Raw genomic sequence first — 14,992 nt, forward strand, 5'->3', positions numbered from 1 at the left:
GTAGAAAGTCGAGTGATTTGGTCCACTTAGACGCAACATATCAACGAAACGGATGCAAAAATTTTGCTAGCAATATAGCCACATTTTGCAAAAGCAAATTTTCACATTTCTTTAGCATTAAGTATTGTCTTAGCTAGATATATTGGCTACCTTAAAATACGTTCTTGAGAATATGCACTTGCATTTTATCGATAGTACAAAAAGACTGTTTTAATTGGCAAAAGCAATTTATATAAGGTGATCTTCACCGGCATTCTTCAGACTTTTAATTATGAGCGAATTAATTAAAAAACCTACACAGGCTTGATTTTTAAAAACTTTTGTGATAGACTTGTGCTAAAGATATCGTATCTTCTTTCTGGCTACGGTGCTTTTTAATAACTAGTATACCGTCGCTTTTTATGAATCCCTTGCATAAGTTTTGCTTGGTATAAAGTGCCGGTTGGGCTGTTAGGTCTCTGATGCACTGTAGACATAGCAATGGTTTTTGATAAGGAGTCAAGTTTTAGTCTTTCACAAAATGGCTACTCTAAGAGATCGTCGCCTTTTGCTTTGTGCTCATTTATTGTCACTTTTGTTATTATCGTTAGTTTTGTCATTTAAATTTACCTTAAATGCTAGGGTCTATCGGTATCAGTATCCGGACCTTCTGTAATGTTTCTTGAAGAAATAGTATATACTTGGGAAGATGAAATAGCTTTAGTTTTTACTGGACGTTCTGTTGGTGCTTTGGGTGGCTGGCTTTTGTCCGTTGCTATTTTGGAAGATGCGCCCAAACATTGTGGTAGTCTTATCGGATTTGGTCTTTTTGGCCTTACCGCTGTCAACTTTGGTATCGCTTTCTCTTACCACCTTTGGTGGCTTTTGGCTGCTTTTGCTTTTCAAGGCGGTTTTATTGTTGTGGCCGCTCAAGGTAGGTGTAATTACTTCTATAGATGACTGTAGTTAAGTCGGTTTTGACACCATTTATTTGTGCTTTTCTAGCGTTGCTGTTTATATGGAGGGTCATTTGTTCACAATAGCAACTATTTTCCACGTATATTTTTTCATTATCTCATCCTATAATCATTTCACCACGTAACTTTTGGTTGTTCTTTATATTTGTAGTTATGGCTATATTATTTTCTACTTAGTGTAGTGGCATTACAATGGATGGCAGACGCTATTCGAACAGCTTTTTTGAAAAACCTTTACTTTTAGGATGTCTCGCTTACGTTACCAAATATTCTGAATCTCCAAAGCGCTTCCACCAACTGCTTGTATTCTGCAGTTTAGCTGGTTGTGCACTAACGCCAATCCTTTTCATTCCATTTACTTTTGAGGCGAGTTTTAATGGTGAATCTTCTGCCGCACCACTGGCTGATGCAAGTACTTCCGTTAGCGACGCCTCCTTCATACATACAATCTTGCGTCCTTCACGTTCCTTGAATGATGAAAGTAATCATACCATATCTAAAAACGTTTTATCCAATCAGACGACTGAGGTCTTCGTCGAAAGCGTTAGAGTAACAACGTCTCAGCCGAGCAATATTTTTGTAGAGCATGATACGACTAACACTGCGGCACTAACAAGCACAATAGTCGTAACACCCCAACTGAGTGGTATTTCAGCACAATATGATAATTGGAACACATCGGTACCAATGCCTTCTGTCTCAGATGTTTCAAGTACACCTTCTGCTCTTGAATCTTTTGTCGACAGTTCAACAGCCTTCGTGGACCCAGTAGGAAATAAAACCCATATGGCCACATCCTCCAAAGAAGTTTTCAAAGTAACTACGTCAAGTTTAAACAACACGTCAGAGGCTCCCATGAAGCCTTCCGTTGTGGATGCAGAACACTTGAATCAGGATAGTAGTTCGGCAGATGGCAGCAACACGGCAGCGAAAATGAAGCTAGCTGATGGTGACGTTCGACTTACTAAGTCAAAGGATTCCGGGGTTTTGGATGGTCCAGGGGATGACGAAATGGAAAAACTATCGGTCGTTGATGGTAGTAGTACTGCAGATGCAATGAAACAAGACGAAAAAATTCATGAAAATGACCCTAAGTTGTCAATACTCATTATACCATCTCTAGCACCCCACGAACTTGAGTCTGAATCGATCACAAATGGCACTATCGGATTATCCGAACCACCCGTCCTCACGACTACGATTCCTCTTTCGAAGAACAATTCTATTTCATCCCCTATGTTGGTTGAAGGTTTGTCACAGAATCACGAATCAAAACCTCGATCAAATGACTCCTACCGCCTCACATCTTCCTACAACACTAAATGGGACAGGAGAACCCCACGTCGTCGCCACAATGAGCGTATCCGCTATCATTACATGAAGTCAGTTCGATACGTCTATGTGTCTGTGGGCCTTTTGACGATTATCGCCTGGTTTATTTTACTCCCGCTGACTGGGTTGATTCCCTACGTTCGCCATATTTTTGAGTGTTTTACAGTTCAAACCTCTCATCGGCTAAGCTCCCAGATTGAAGACCAATCTCATAGAGGTGTTTTTAGTGCGAAACCAAATGATGATGTAGAGACGATTGGTAAGGCCTTAGTAGGTGTTTCGACTTAATTTGGGTTTATAATAATGCCTGGTTTGCTTCCTTCAGATTTTCCTGGAGATCCACAGCCTGAGATTAGCAGCCTCGCAGAAAATGAGTCACCACCACCTCAAATAGCATCGAAGAATGTAGCTTGGAGCGCTAAGGGAGGAGAAGGTCAACTTCAGGAAAAGCCTACGTTCCATGTTAGCGTATCGGTGCCGAATTTTGCTGTTCTTCGCTCAGTTCGTCATAACCCATCGCAAGCTCATCGTAAGAATATGGAATCTTCCGATATAGACGCGAACGATACCTTTGAGACACCGGAGCAGTCAGTATACCTGAATTACGCGCCTGAACCGACAATCTGGCCCTTGGTAACCTGGCCAAAGGACTTCTGGGTGCTCGCTGCCACCTTTCTTTTTGCGGGACTGGAGACAACTTATGGGGCCTTCATTCATAGCTTCACTCTGAAAACACTTAATTGGACACCGGTAAACCGCCTCAATCAACGTTTTGAATTAGCACCTTTACTTTGTGTTCTCCTATTCTCTGATGTTTCGCTCCATAACTTGTATATAGCTATTGCAAATCTCCACTGTAACTAAAGCTGATACGGAGTATTGACTGGCAGATTGCTTATTGAATTGGACTCATACAGTATGAAAGATAAACCAGGTCACATCTTTAGTTTTATCATTTCATTAGTGTTGGTGGCATTAATGAATTAAGTATTCCTGCTGTGTTTGCACCTCGTTGATCAAATTTTGACCACAAATGTGCTCGTGTGTGTTCACGCAATTTCCATTTTAGTTTATTTTTTGTTTGTGTATACGAGCTTCTGATGTGCCATTGTATGATTGTATGCATGCACCTTGGCGCCACCTCCTGTCGCCGCGGTATTGTCCATCAGCGGATGTGGAGAGCTTGTTGTCTGCGGTGTACTTGTAGTATACCTGTAGTATACCTGGCTGACTGTTTATGCATCGAATGCGCCCCGGCCTCCTCCAACAAAAAATCTGTCTCTTGAATAGGATACTCTGAAATGATATTGGTCTGCTTTTAGGGGTATACTTTTCTTAAACTTACTTCGGTGGTTGGCTCGGAGAATATTATCCTCTGCCTCTATTAGTTGGATACTGGTTTATTTCAAAACCGTGCCTTCTGTGAGATGAAAATTCTATCTAATTCCTCCGTGCTAGTTTACACCTTGTTTTCCGACACAATGGTGATTAGAGATACACAAATTAGTTTGCGCCTGAAATCTCAATTATTTTTCATCACGTTATTCTTTTCGAACGCGGCTGAAATTTCTAAAGCCTTAGTGTTCTTTTTACATCACCGTTTGTCTGTTTAATGTGATCCTTTAACTGATTATACTTGGTCAGTTTGGTTGGGAACAATTAAGTTCTTTGGTGACTCAATGAGACCAGGCCTATACAAGTAAAGGGAGTTTTTTCCTTTAGGTAGATGCATTGCTCGTCACGATGGTGTTTTGGTCAGGTGATGCAATCGGGCGCCTTTGCCACCTGTGCTTGGGTGCCAGCTCAGATATGGGCATCAGCCTCCTTCAAAACGCCGTTAATTTCCCTTCAAAAGAGAATCCTCAGTCCCCTTCAACGTTACCTGCCCAGCGCAGGTAAGTCCCAAATCACCTAGATTACTTTGCTCACACCATTTTGGTAGCCGTATGTGACTTTTGACATGTTCTCCCAGGTTATTCTAACAGTTGAGGTTACAGTTGCGTTATTATTATTCAGTGGCTTGAATCAGAATGTTACTCTTGACCAATTGGGTATTCGCAGAGCAAAGTTTACTTCGAGATGAACTCAACACCTTCCTTACTCTTATTTCAACTTACTATGATTTACTGTAACTTTGTTTGGCAGCAAACAACTACTTAATCTGACAATAACCGGTTTAATACCGTATTAACTTGCAAATTCCCTATCTCAATAAAATTTCTGGTATTTCCTTATCGAAGGGCGCAGGTTAGTCTACCTTGCGTAAGTGCTTCTGGTCAAACCTGGGTCATTATAGATATACCTAATCGAAATCAAAACACACTTACATATCGAAAATTTAAGCTCTTGGTAACGTACGTTCGTTTATGTTTTGATTCTAAAGTTCTAGTTATTCGCAAACAAGTCAACGAATCAATCGTACCGCTCTGGTAATTTTGGTGACACCGAGAAGCTACTCTTTGAGATCGGGTTCTAGCGTGTCGTTAAAAGTTGCAGCTTTTAAGACAAGTGCAGTTAACATACTTATAAGGTTATTTTAGAGTTTGTAATTATGAATGCTGTATATTTTCAATCTCTAATTCACTTGTCAATTATGACGAGTAATATTAGCGATTCCGAGATCCCACTGGTAACATTTGTATTCATTGTTCTAAACGTACGCTTACAGTCTTTGAAGGTCAACAAGCACGTTATTTGATCCTTTAAACCCGAGTGCTAATGTTTCTTTCTGAAAATTAATGAATTTTTTACAAATGAGCCTACGACTTTTCTCAGTGTACTCATCTTTCCACAGTGTACCTATCTGAATATTATAAAAGTATGTTATCTGTCTATTTTTGACATAGACTTGCATAATATTCATATCCCTTGATTCCGAATTGTGTGTTTTTGAGATAAAAGCCTTGGAATCATGTTCCAGGATTTTTACTTATTTCTTATTCATCGTTTCAGCTGTCGACGTGAAAGATCGTTTCACATTGCAGCACTCTTCATTCGAACCGTAGCCCCCCTCATCTGCTTCATTTGTGCCAGTATGATGAAGGAGTTGACTTCATCGCATCCCGCCTACTGCCCTCGCTCCGATCAGTCTGGTAACGCAATATTTGAGTCTTGGAGCACCTCCAAAGACCGTGCCACCTGGATGGCTACGCTGGGCCTCGGTTTAGGGTTGGGCGCCACCGCGGGCAGCGGCTTGAATGTCTACAATTCTCGTGGTCACCGCTTCTATCTCGTCTTTTTGCTTGGCCAACTCGCTGTACCCGCCACCTCGGGTTATCTCACAGAGCGAGTGTTACATAAAAACGCCTCGGAGACTCTCGGCCGCACAACTGTCATCCTCTCTATCCTCATGCTCCTCTCCCTCCTCATCGATCTGCTCCTCATAGTGGTTCGTCGCTTCTTCTGGTGGAAGATAGTCACTAATTGGTTCTCTTACCTCTTCGAGGAGGAGAAAGAAAAGCTTGAAACTAAACGGGATGCTATAGGTACTGACGAACATGCTCAGCCGAAAGAAAGCCTCGTAGATGTGGCTTGGGAATCCTTATCTTTAGCCCCGGCAATACCACTGGAAACGAGGCAAAAGAACGACTTGAATGTTGATATGCCATAATCTTTCAATGAGTTCTTGATTCTGTGGGTGTATATTATGTAAACACCGTCCTAAATCTGCCTATCATCATGTAAATGTTAATTTCTCACCTTTTTCCTAACGATCTATGAGTGTTTAGCGGAGTATTTATTTCTTTTTTATGAAAATGGCCTCCAATACTATGTTGATTTGTCCTTCACTCTTAACGCATTTGAGTCTTTGTAAGTCAAGAAAAATAATTTTGTTAAGTTATATCTTCAGAATCTTTAACCTGCGTTTTCCGACGAATTGTGTTAATGTAAAACATCAGGCTCTTGCCTTGTCGTTGAGAGCCTTACCTACATATTATTCACCACTTGCCTACTATTCGGCATAGCCGAGAAACAAGTGCGCACTAGCTTTACTCTGTTTATGCTCTACTTTGTTTATGTTAGAGCGAATTCCCTCTTGTTCGGTCCTCACCCCCCATTAAGCGTCATCCTTTACGTCTGTGACAGCCCATCGGCGCTTATCAAACAGTTCATGGAAGTTTCATCTATACCTCGGTCAGATATCCTCCACTTTGTATGCTTATGCGAGGACGAAACTGCGGACTGGTTGTGGTTCTTCCGCGTGTACAAATATGCGTTGTGAAAAATAACGCTACAATCAGCAGATGGGTTCATTGTATGCCATTTGGTACACACTAGTTTATGCAGTAGTCCACGCGAATCTACCTCGGATTGTCTTTCTGCTTTTATAGTTTACTCTTTGAGGACGCTATCCGACTTTCTACAAGCATTAAACTGTTCCATCTAAATTGATTGATAGCCCATACCTTTGATCCAGGATCGTATCAAATTGTTTGTGAAATTGCTTTCAAAACCGATTGAAGACAACCACAACATTGTTTGGGTTGTGTGCAGTTTATGAAGCAGGGCACCAGCGTGCGCATCTCCGACACTTCTAACTTCAGTCTACGCTACCGGGAATAAGGGGTTTTTATTCCTGCTGTACTAGGATGAACCCAAAAGTGGACAAAGTGCGGACCGAGCGCTGGGATCGCGTAAATGCTTAACCCGAAACTTTTACTAGAAGCCATGTCACCAAAGTCACGCCCACACTGCATAATTATCAGTATTTTCCACTACTGTTATCTCAAGCGTGCCCTCCTTCAATGCACAGATTCACGCACCCATCCCTCAGACGCTGACAAAGGACACCATTAAGGTCGATGAAATTCAACTGGAGGCTCTTGTCCTCCGACCTGACTTCGCACAGACTCACGTCACAGCCACACCTGCCGCCGACATACAAATCATTCAAACAGGCGCATTATGATTGAAATATCATAAACACCTCATGTTTAGTAAACGAGATCGTATCCTACTTAAGTCAAAAGTTTTGAGTTTATCCGATTTAGTCCTCAGGTACTAATGCAAAGGACTTCAATATTAAGTTCCTGTAATACTAGGTAGAATCAATTTTCATTCATTATCACTCCAACTACTCCGTGTAGTGGGTTGTAAAAGGGTCTCAGGTTTATAAAAAGGCCGAAAAAAAGAACGCTCTGACGTACTTAGCAAAGAAAACTATCGTTTTTGCCATGATCGTCAACCACACGATGGTAGAACAGTGTATCGACATAGACGTAGAGGAGCCATGCTCGAGTATTGCGTGCTGGAGCGGAATTATCACAAGTTCCTTTTTTTCTCGCCGAGAAAAAACGACAGTCTGCATCAGAATGAGAGAATGGTGTGTTGGGAGAAGGAAATAAGTTTGTACGGGAATCGAAGCGGGGAAGGAACGTAAAAATTAGCAATATGATGAAAAATGGACCTGATGTATGGTAGTGCCGTAAAGGCATGAAATGCAGATGTTGCTGAACGCAAGATCCTGGCAGGAATAACAATTTTGGTGCACCGGCTTTCGGTAGGGAGGAGTGAAAAGGAAGATGAGGATTAGCGGAGAGAGGGAAGGGTAGATACAGTCGGCAGACAAGTGGACGTGCTCGCATTCACACATGTGCACACACACAGCCAGGCGACTCGAGGTGGGTGATCAATTGATCAGTGGATAGGATGATGGAGTGTGCTGGAATTAAAGAATGGCACAGCACCGGCAGTAGCGCCGTCGGTGACCGAGAGCTGACTCCGGCGGCGTTCCCGGAGCAAAAAAAGCCTGAATTTTGAGACGCGGATTCTGTTGCTGTAAAAAAGTGACATAATACTCAAGCCCAGCCGTAAATGGCTTTATCAATTAAGAAAGTACCTTCTTAGAATTACTATCGTTCCCCATAAAGCGAACTATGCAATTTGAAAAGCTGTAATCGGAGTCAAAAAAAGTAAAAGGGATTTACAGCGAATGCATAAATGAATCTAAGGTGCATTAAAAAACATAAGTTTTAGGCATAAAATGATAATTTGTTTGTTACAAAGGGAATGCATCACAATACAACAGTGCGTTACCAATTAACACGTCAGCAAATTGAAATGCGTTGAAAATAAAAAAAAACAAAATTAACAACCCCATGAAAATGCCTAATTTCTTACTAAATTGCACAATGCTTAAAACGGAAATCCGGATTAAATGATCCTATGCAACAAGGATGTAGCCAAGTCAGAGAAGCGCATTAAGAGAACCGATATTTATCATGACTGAAAAATGGGATAATCTTACTGAATGAAGCAAGTGAAACAACCGAATAAGCCTTCAAAGAGCATTAAAGTTGTCATATTTTCCAAAGCATTCAGCTACGATGCGGAGATGATAAATACACTAATGCCTCGCGTTAGAATAAGCTAATAAGTGTATACCAGGCAAATATGGTTGTCACTGTACCAAAGTTGATTAATGCACGAAGGGCGTCAATGTTTAAGGAAAATGCTGCCGGCACTTTCAGTGTGAGCTGCACGAATTAGGAAACAGGCACGTAAGCTTTCTCACCTTGAGATTTTCAATGCCCTGACGTGTGATGAGTTGACAATCGTAGAGATCGACTTGGCAAAGGTTCTGACACACCGAGCCAAGCATCTCGAGGGAAGAGTCCGTCAGAAGGGGACAGTTGTCCATCGCCAGTCGCTGCAGCTGCTGCGGTCCGCACAGTCCTCCTACGAGTCGTGTAATACCCTCGTCGGTGATTTGATCACAATGCGACAGAACTAGTGTGTTTATCCGTGGGCAGTAGGTGGCCAGCTGAACCAGTGTTGCATCCGTCACTTGCGAGCAGTACTCCAGGTCCAGTTTCTCGAGCTATCAAGAGGGGTGTCGATAAAAACTTCCATCAGTGTTAAATATATGAGTACGCTGCTGATCGAGAAGGCACTATAACAGTTTGCATAAAAAGCGGTGGATTTATGAGATGAACCAAAGCTAACTATGCCTATAAGACGGAATTGTACTCTTTTCAGAAAACAACGAACATATCACATATTTTTGAGAGTTGGAGACATTACAAATCTCTGTTTGCGGTGCAACCGCAAAAAAAGGCTCCTTTGTCTACTTCATGCAAAATAATGGCATTGAAGAGATAAGGCAACGCAAACCCCAAAGCGGTGCTTCTAGAGAACAGATACCACCTAGAATAAGCACAAACTCAGAAAAGATGGCAAAAGGTAGGAGCAGTAAGTAAAAGTCCCTGGTCGTTCTTTTTATCGGTTCATATCTCTGAAGTCTGTATTTGCAGTTTGCCGATTTTTAATCTTTACGACAGGATATCCTTAAAGCACTCTCACTAAGTGTCTTACATTGTATATATTCAATCTGTAATAGACACACGAAAAAATTAATGCTCATAAAATATATGTCTAATCTATTTTTTAATTATTTAAAAGGTGCAGGTTGATCCTCCGCGGTCAAGCAAATCACAGTTAAGACAACCCGAACGATGTTTGCAGACGCAAACAACAGTAATCCAGATAACATCCATTTTTGAGCTGCCCTTTTGAACATCCAAGTTTACTAAAACCATTGGGCTGGATAAGTTTCTTTAAAAAGATAGTGAATAAGAGCCAAAACTAAGAGCTAGGTATAGAAATTCGATAGTATCCCAGGCGTATAAGCAATCATCGGCGCAATTTCGACTCCCGCAAAGATACCCTGCTTTGTGTTTAACTAGCAAACGATTACAACTGTTTTATACGAACAGAATTCCACCAATTAGCAGAACGTTAAAATCTATTTCATAGTTCAAGTAAGAAATTAAGAACTTAGTTGGAAGACAATCCAGTCAAAATAATCGCAAACGAAACCTTTAACATCACGTAGTCAGATACATCTAGGACGTATAGCAAACGAACCGATAAACTAAGAAGCATTAGAGTGTTCACAGTGTAGAAGAAATCGACGAGCACACTTTAATGATTACAAAAATCTGGACCAGTCGCCTCAAAGCTGTCATCCCCTACAGCAATAATCTTCCATTAAAGTTCCGTGCTTTAATGCTACTCTACTGGTATCACCGAACACTTCCAACCAGTAACTAAAGAGCTAATAATTCCGTTAGTAAAGCAGGAAACCAGTTGGCATCGTGTTGAGTTATTAGAGATCTAAAAACATGTGTAAAAGATGGAACAACAATTCACCCCTAAAAAGAGGACTGGTGAATACCTACACTGCCTTGGCGCTATTCCATCACAAATCAGACAAATAGTAACAAAATTCCTGGCACAAGTTTTATACAACGAATAACACCTTATCTGGAAAATTGAGACACCTGAAATAAGTCTGCGTCACGCAACAAAGTATTGACGACTGACACAACAGACACTTACATTGACACAATTTCGAGCGAGAGCAGCAAGACCAGCATCAGTTATTTGGATGCATTGACTGGCCTCAAGCACTCTTAATTCCTTGCAGCCGGCAATGACAAGGGGTTTAGGCTGGGGAACGGGTGCGTCCCAGCCGGCGGGAGAGTTGGGAGCAGTGAGGGGGGAGGTGGAGACAGAGGAGTGGCGGTGGGCGGCCCCACCGTTGGCGAAGAAGCCTCCAATTCCACCACCGCCACTGGTCTCGCTGACGGGACGATGGCGTGGGACGCGCGTCACTCGACCATTGCCAGCGTGCGTGGACGTAGATAGCGGTGCCGGCAGAGCTGACAGGTTGATACCCAGCATCTCTGCCGCCGTCGAAGGTGGCAGAGTGCCTGCAAGCGCCTGCAAACCTGCGTCGGTGATCTGACATAGCGATATCGACAGGGCTCGCAAAAAGTGGCAGCCCATGGCCAGGTGAACCATTGCCTCATCGGTTATATTCTACGAAATGTGAATAAACGTATCGCATAGATGTAGGATTGAGCAATCACACAAAATGTGCGACCAGTCAAAATCACAGGTCCCAGTGCGGTGCTTTTGCCTTCAGAACAAGCTGTTTGAAAATTATCATGTGATAAGGACGAAGGTGACGTTAGAAATGAACCTCGAAGCTAAAAAATCGAGAAAAGTTGCTGGAAATACTAAATTACAGTACGAACACTATGAGAGGGAAGGCGGCTGCGGACGTACTTGGCCGCAGTGGCTGAGGCTGAGCAGAAGCAGACCGCAGGAGCGACTTGCGATATGGCCAACGCCTCGGCTGGTGACGTCGTGGCAGCCCATGATTTTAAGTTCTTTGAGACCGGGACAGCCCTGTGCAATGGCAGCCAGACCCTCGTCTCCTACAGCACACCATGAAACGTCCAGGTGAGTCAGCCGGTCGCAGGCACTGAAAAACATTGCAGCAGAATAGGATAGGCATGTAAAATTACGAATACAGTAAGTAATGTCATGAAGATTACTAAACCTATTTTTTAGCTGATTTGACTGTGATAATCGTTTCGTGGCTACAAATATTTCGCTGAGGTAAACTCAAATTGGACCAAATTACTAGGGATGTAAAACCAGGTAGTACCACTTTTGGTCGCCAATTCCGCAATATTTGCCATTGCGCGTGCATACTCAAACAATATGTATGGGCTGAATGCATAGGACAAGCTCTTCGATTGTTATTTGCGTCAATTCTATGATCACACAGTCGTTAATTTGTAACGCCTCACTAGATAAGTCTAAAAGATCCCAATGAAATTTGGTGATTTTAAGCTAGCACATTGATTTTTATGAAGCATTTGCTACGAAACCACGAGTACTGGAAAAATGGGCTGATTTTTATAGCTACATCAACTGTCCTTTGTCTACTGACATGACATAGACATCTTCCAGATAAAACCCCAGCTTTAACGCGCTTAAATGCATTACTCAAGACAAACGATCAAATTTCGCATCCAACACGTTTTCATTAGATTATCCTAGCCTCAATCGGCCATCCACCATCTACAGATCCATATTGTACCGGGGATAAAAAGCACTGGATTCGCTGCTTATCGCTTCAGTCCAGATGGGCATTAGGTGTGGAGACCGTCTCATCCAGATAAAAGGGGTAATAAACGAGTATAACTAGTGTTTTTAATACCTTTAGGCACTATTCCCGGGAATGGAAGACCAATGCGCTCGAAAATTTGCATAACAAATTCCCAAAAATTTTGCCAAGACATCATGCTTAGTAAATATTTATCGGATATGCATGATTTAACCCACCTCAATCAAAATGGACGACGAATAATAGATCATAGCAAAAATAGAATAAATGCATTATTAATGTCCGGAAAGACGTGCATGAATAACAATATCAGACTCACACTTCTACGAGTCTAGTACAGTGCAGCAATGAAAAGTTTGAACAAGGCCTAACGCGCACTGCGTAGCTTGTTGGTGAAACGGCGCTGCACTTCATTGTTGATTAAAATACAGCAGGAAGGCAGCAACCGACAGCTTTACTTGTTCGCTAGCTGAACCTTATATCGAGGTAAAATCAAAATCAAACACTCCACCCCTTTTGCCACGAAAAAGAGCCCAAAGTAAACTCACGTCCTCTAATTAAACAGTTTATGGGGGCATAAACCACCACAGGTACAGTTATGAGATCATAAGGTTCCAATAAGGGAGATCGCATTCAAAACCAATAATAAAACACAAGTAGACCATGTGGTCAACGCAACTATTCTGCCAACAGAAGCAAACATTTACATAAAAAGGTGATTAGTCTGGTGAACCATACATTTATCAGCTTGAAAATAAGCATGCTTTGCTTTGAACTGTCATTCTATTACCGTAATCATTTTCCATGTGACTAAGGTGGGAGAAAAATTCTACCAAAACAACTTTCAACAGTGACTTTAACCAAAGAATAGCTTAATGCTTGATTTTATCACAAATTTCACACACAAGAGCCCTGAATCTAAAGTCGATGAAAGTCAGGCGCAAGCTGTACAGTCATTGATGTAGTTTGCAGCTAAGGAAGATTCGGATTAGTTAAGAGAACCCGCCGATCATAATCTCCGTCTTTTCTATTTACCATGTAGCGAAATGTAAGAGAACACAATACAGAACCCAGAGCGCTGCAACGGTTTTACACCAGCAGCAGAAGTATCATCCGAACTTATTCCCAACTCCATTGTTACACCTGTATTATCAGCGTTCATAGGCATCGACATTAGCATCTTGAAATGCTCCCTAAATAGCTCACATACCTTAGCTTCTTTAATCCATCATCACCGATATGTGGACACGAAGCAAGAGAGAGTTGCTGAAGTTCAGGACAATTCTGTCCAAGATATTTGCATGTTTCATCAGTCAGATGTTGGCATTCCGACAAATCAAGAATCTTGATAAGACGACACAGACTTGTAAATCGCCTAAAAGAAGTGTTTCGTATGAGAAAATAATAGACGATGACGCCAATCGACTCGGTTACTGGAGATAAAACTAGCCTTATTGCGTCATCGTTGATGTTGCGACAGCCCCGAAGAATAAGTTCTCGTAAGAATCCTTGGCAGCGTTGCGCGATCTTTTCAACAACTTCGGGCTAGTGACAGTAAGAGTACTAAAATCAGCTCACCTGAACATCCCTTTGAAAATTGAACAGGTTCGTCCTCTTCCAGTTACTGCCATCAAAGGCACACTTATACCAAAACTAATATTTTTTAAATACAAATTATTCGTTACTTTGCAGACCTGAGCGCATGTACAGAGTGTTTCGATATCGAGATATGAGAAAATCCTCAAAGAATAAGCATGCTAAATCACACATACTTTAGAATAAGTTCCCGAGGTAGGGCATCATTAATGCAAACGACTTGCTAACCGAATACGACAAGAGTATTCACATGTTACCTTTCGTTCCAAAGTCCCAGCACTTGAGCTACGCTGAACGGCTAGCATATTCAACCACACCAGCAATCTTGTAAACCTCGAATTAAGCTCTGTACGTGGCACGAGAAAAGCTTTATTGGTAGAGTTTAATGGTGTTTAGTAAAATGTTAGGTGAATCCTTCATTTCCCTGAAAACTTAGCCATGCAAATTAACGAACAAAATATGGGAAAACGATCAGCTGTGACAGCGTCTTATGCAGACGTGTCTATTTAAACAAGGAGTCAAATGCGAAAGCCAAATTCAGTTCTGTAGAATTCAAATAAGTTCGTCATTATTAGTTTATGTTTCCAAACACTAGGGCCGCCGCAAAGTACAGTTTCAAGTAAACATATAGCAATTAGATATTAGCCAATACATAAATGTAGCATGCATATTATAAGTTAGTTTTGGTAGTCTGTCTTTCACCCAGTAAACCTCTTAATCAATTTTTTACTATAGTATTTTAAAAAATGACATTGTACAAGAAATCCTCAAAAGTGGATTCTGCCACATATTTTAATAATGACTTATAGTTCGACTCAAACACAAATTAAGAGGATAACCTATAATTCGCACAAAATTGTGGTACTACGAGTTGGTTCTGAGGATGAGAGATGCCACAATACAAGGGCAGAATCTGCATCACCACCGTACACAATGGCCGTATGGCTGAGCAATTTGCAGCATCTTCTTAGTTTATTCCCTCTTTCCTGGGCTTCATGCCCTTAGAACGAAGAGGCCGATTGTAAAGGGGCATATTTATTGTTTAGCGTCAATAGGAACAGATACAATTATAGGGGGACCTGGACAAGGATCTCTTCTCCGGTTCGGGAGAGGTTTACCACACCTCATTCACGAGGTTCGAGCCAAATGCCCAGTCTTTCTTGAAGGCTACATTTAAACAACTTGA

The 14,992-nt window shown here is 41.6% G+C and overlaps 2 protein-coding genes across 2 annotated transcripts; one reads left to right on the forward strand and one right to left on the reverse strand. All coding sequences in view use genetic code 11, as the record gives it.

Moving 5' to 3' along the window:
- Window positions 1-1,643: 1,643 nt before the first annotated feature.
- EGR_01684 (hypothetical protein) lies at window positions 1,644-7,197 on the forward strand (the record flags this gene model as incomplete). Its single annotated transcript, XM_024490933.1, has 5 exons — window positions 1,644-2,547; window positions 2,614-3,038; window positions 4,011-4,183; window positions 5,241-5,808; window positions 7,042-7,197. The coding sequence occupies 5 exons, from the start codon at window positions 1,644-1,646 to the stop codon at window positions 7,195-7,197; spliced, it is 2,226 nt and encodes a 741-aa protein (XP_024354798.1).
- Window positions 7,198-7,956: 759 nt separating this feature from the next.
- On the reverse strand, window positions 7,957-14,111 carry EGR_01685 (F-box/LRR-repeat protein 2; the record flags this gene model as incomplete). Its single annotated transcript, XM_024490934.1, has 9 exons — window positions 7,957-8,064; window positions 8,803-9,108; window positions 10,629-11,111; window positions 11,361-11,559; window positions 13,421-13,755; window positions 13,789-13,863; window positions 13,896-13,950; window positions 13,983-14,029; window positions 14,064-14,111. 9 exons carry the CDS (start codon window positions 14,109-14,111, stop codon window positions 7,957-7,959), a joined length of 1,656 nt encoding a protein of 551 aa, XP_024354799.1.
- Window positions 14,112-14,992: the final 881 nt, after the last annotated feature.

Source organism: Echinococcus granulosus, assembly GCF_000524195.1.
Source record: "Echinococcus granulosus chromosome Unknown EG_S00006, whole genome shotgun sequence".
Lineage (NCBI taxonomy): Eukaryota > Metazoa > Platyhelminthes > Cestoda > Cyclophyllidea > Taeniidae > Echinococcus > Echinococcus granulosus.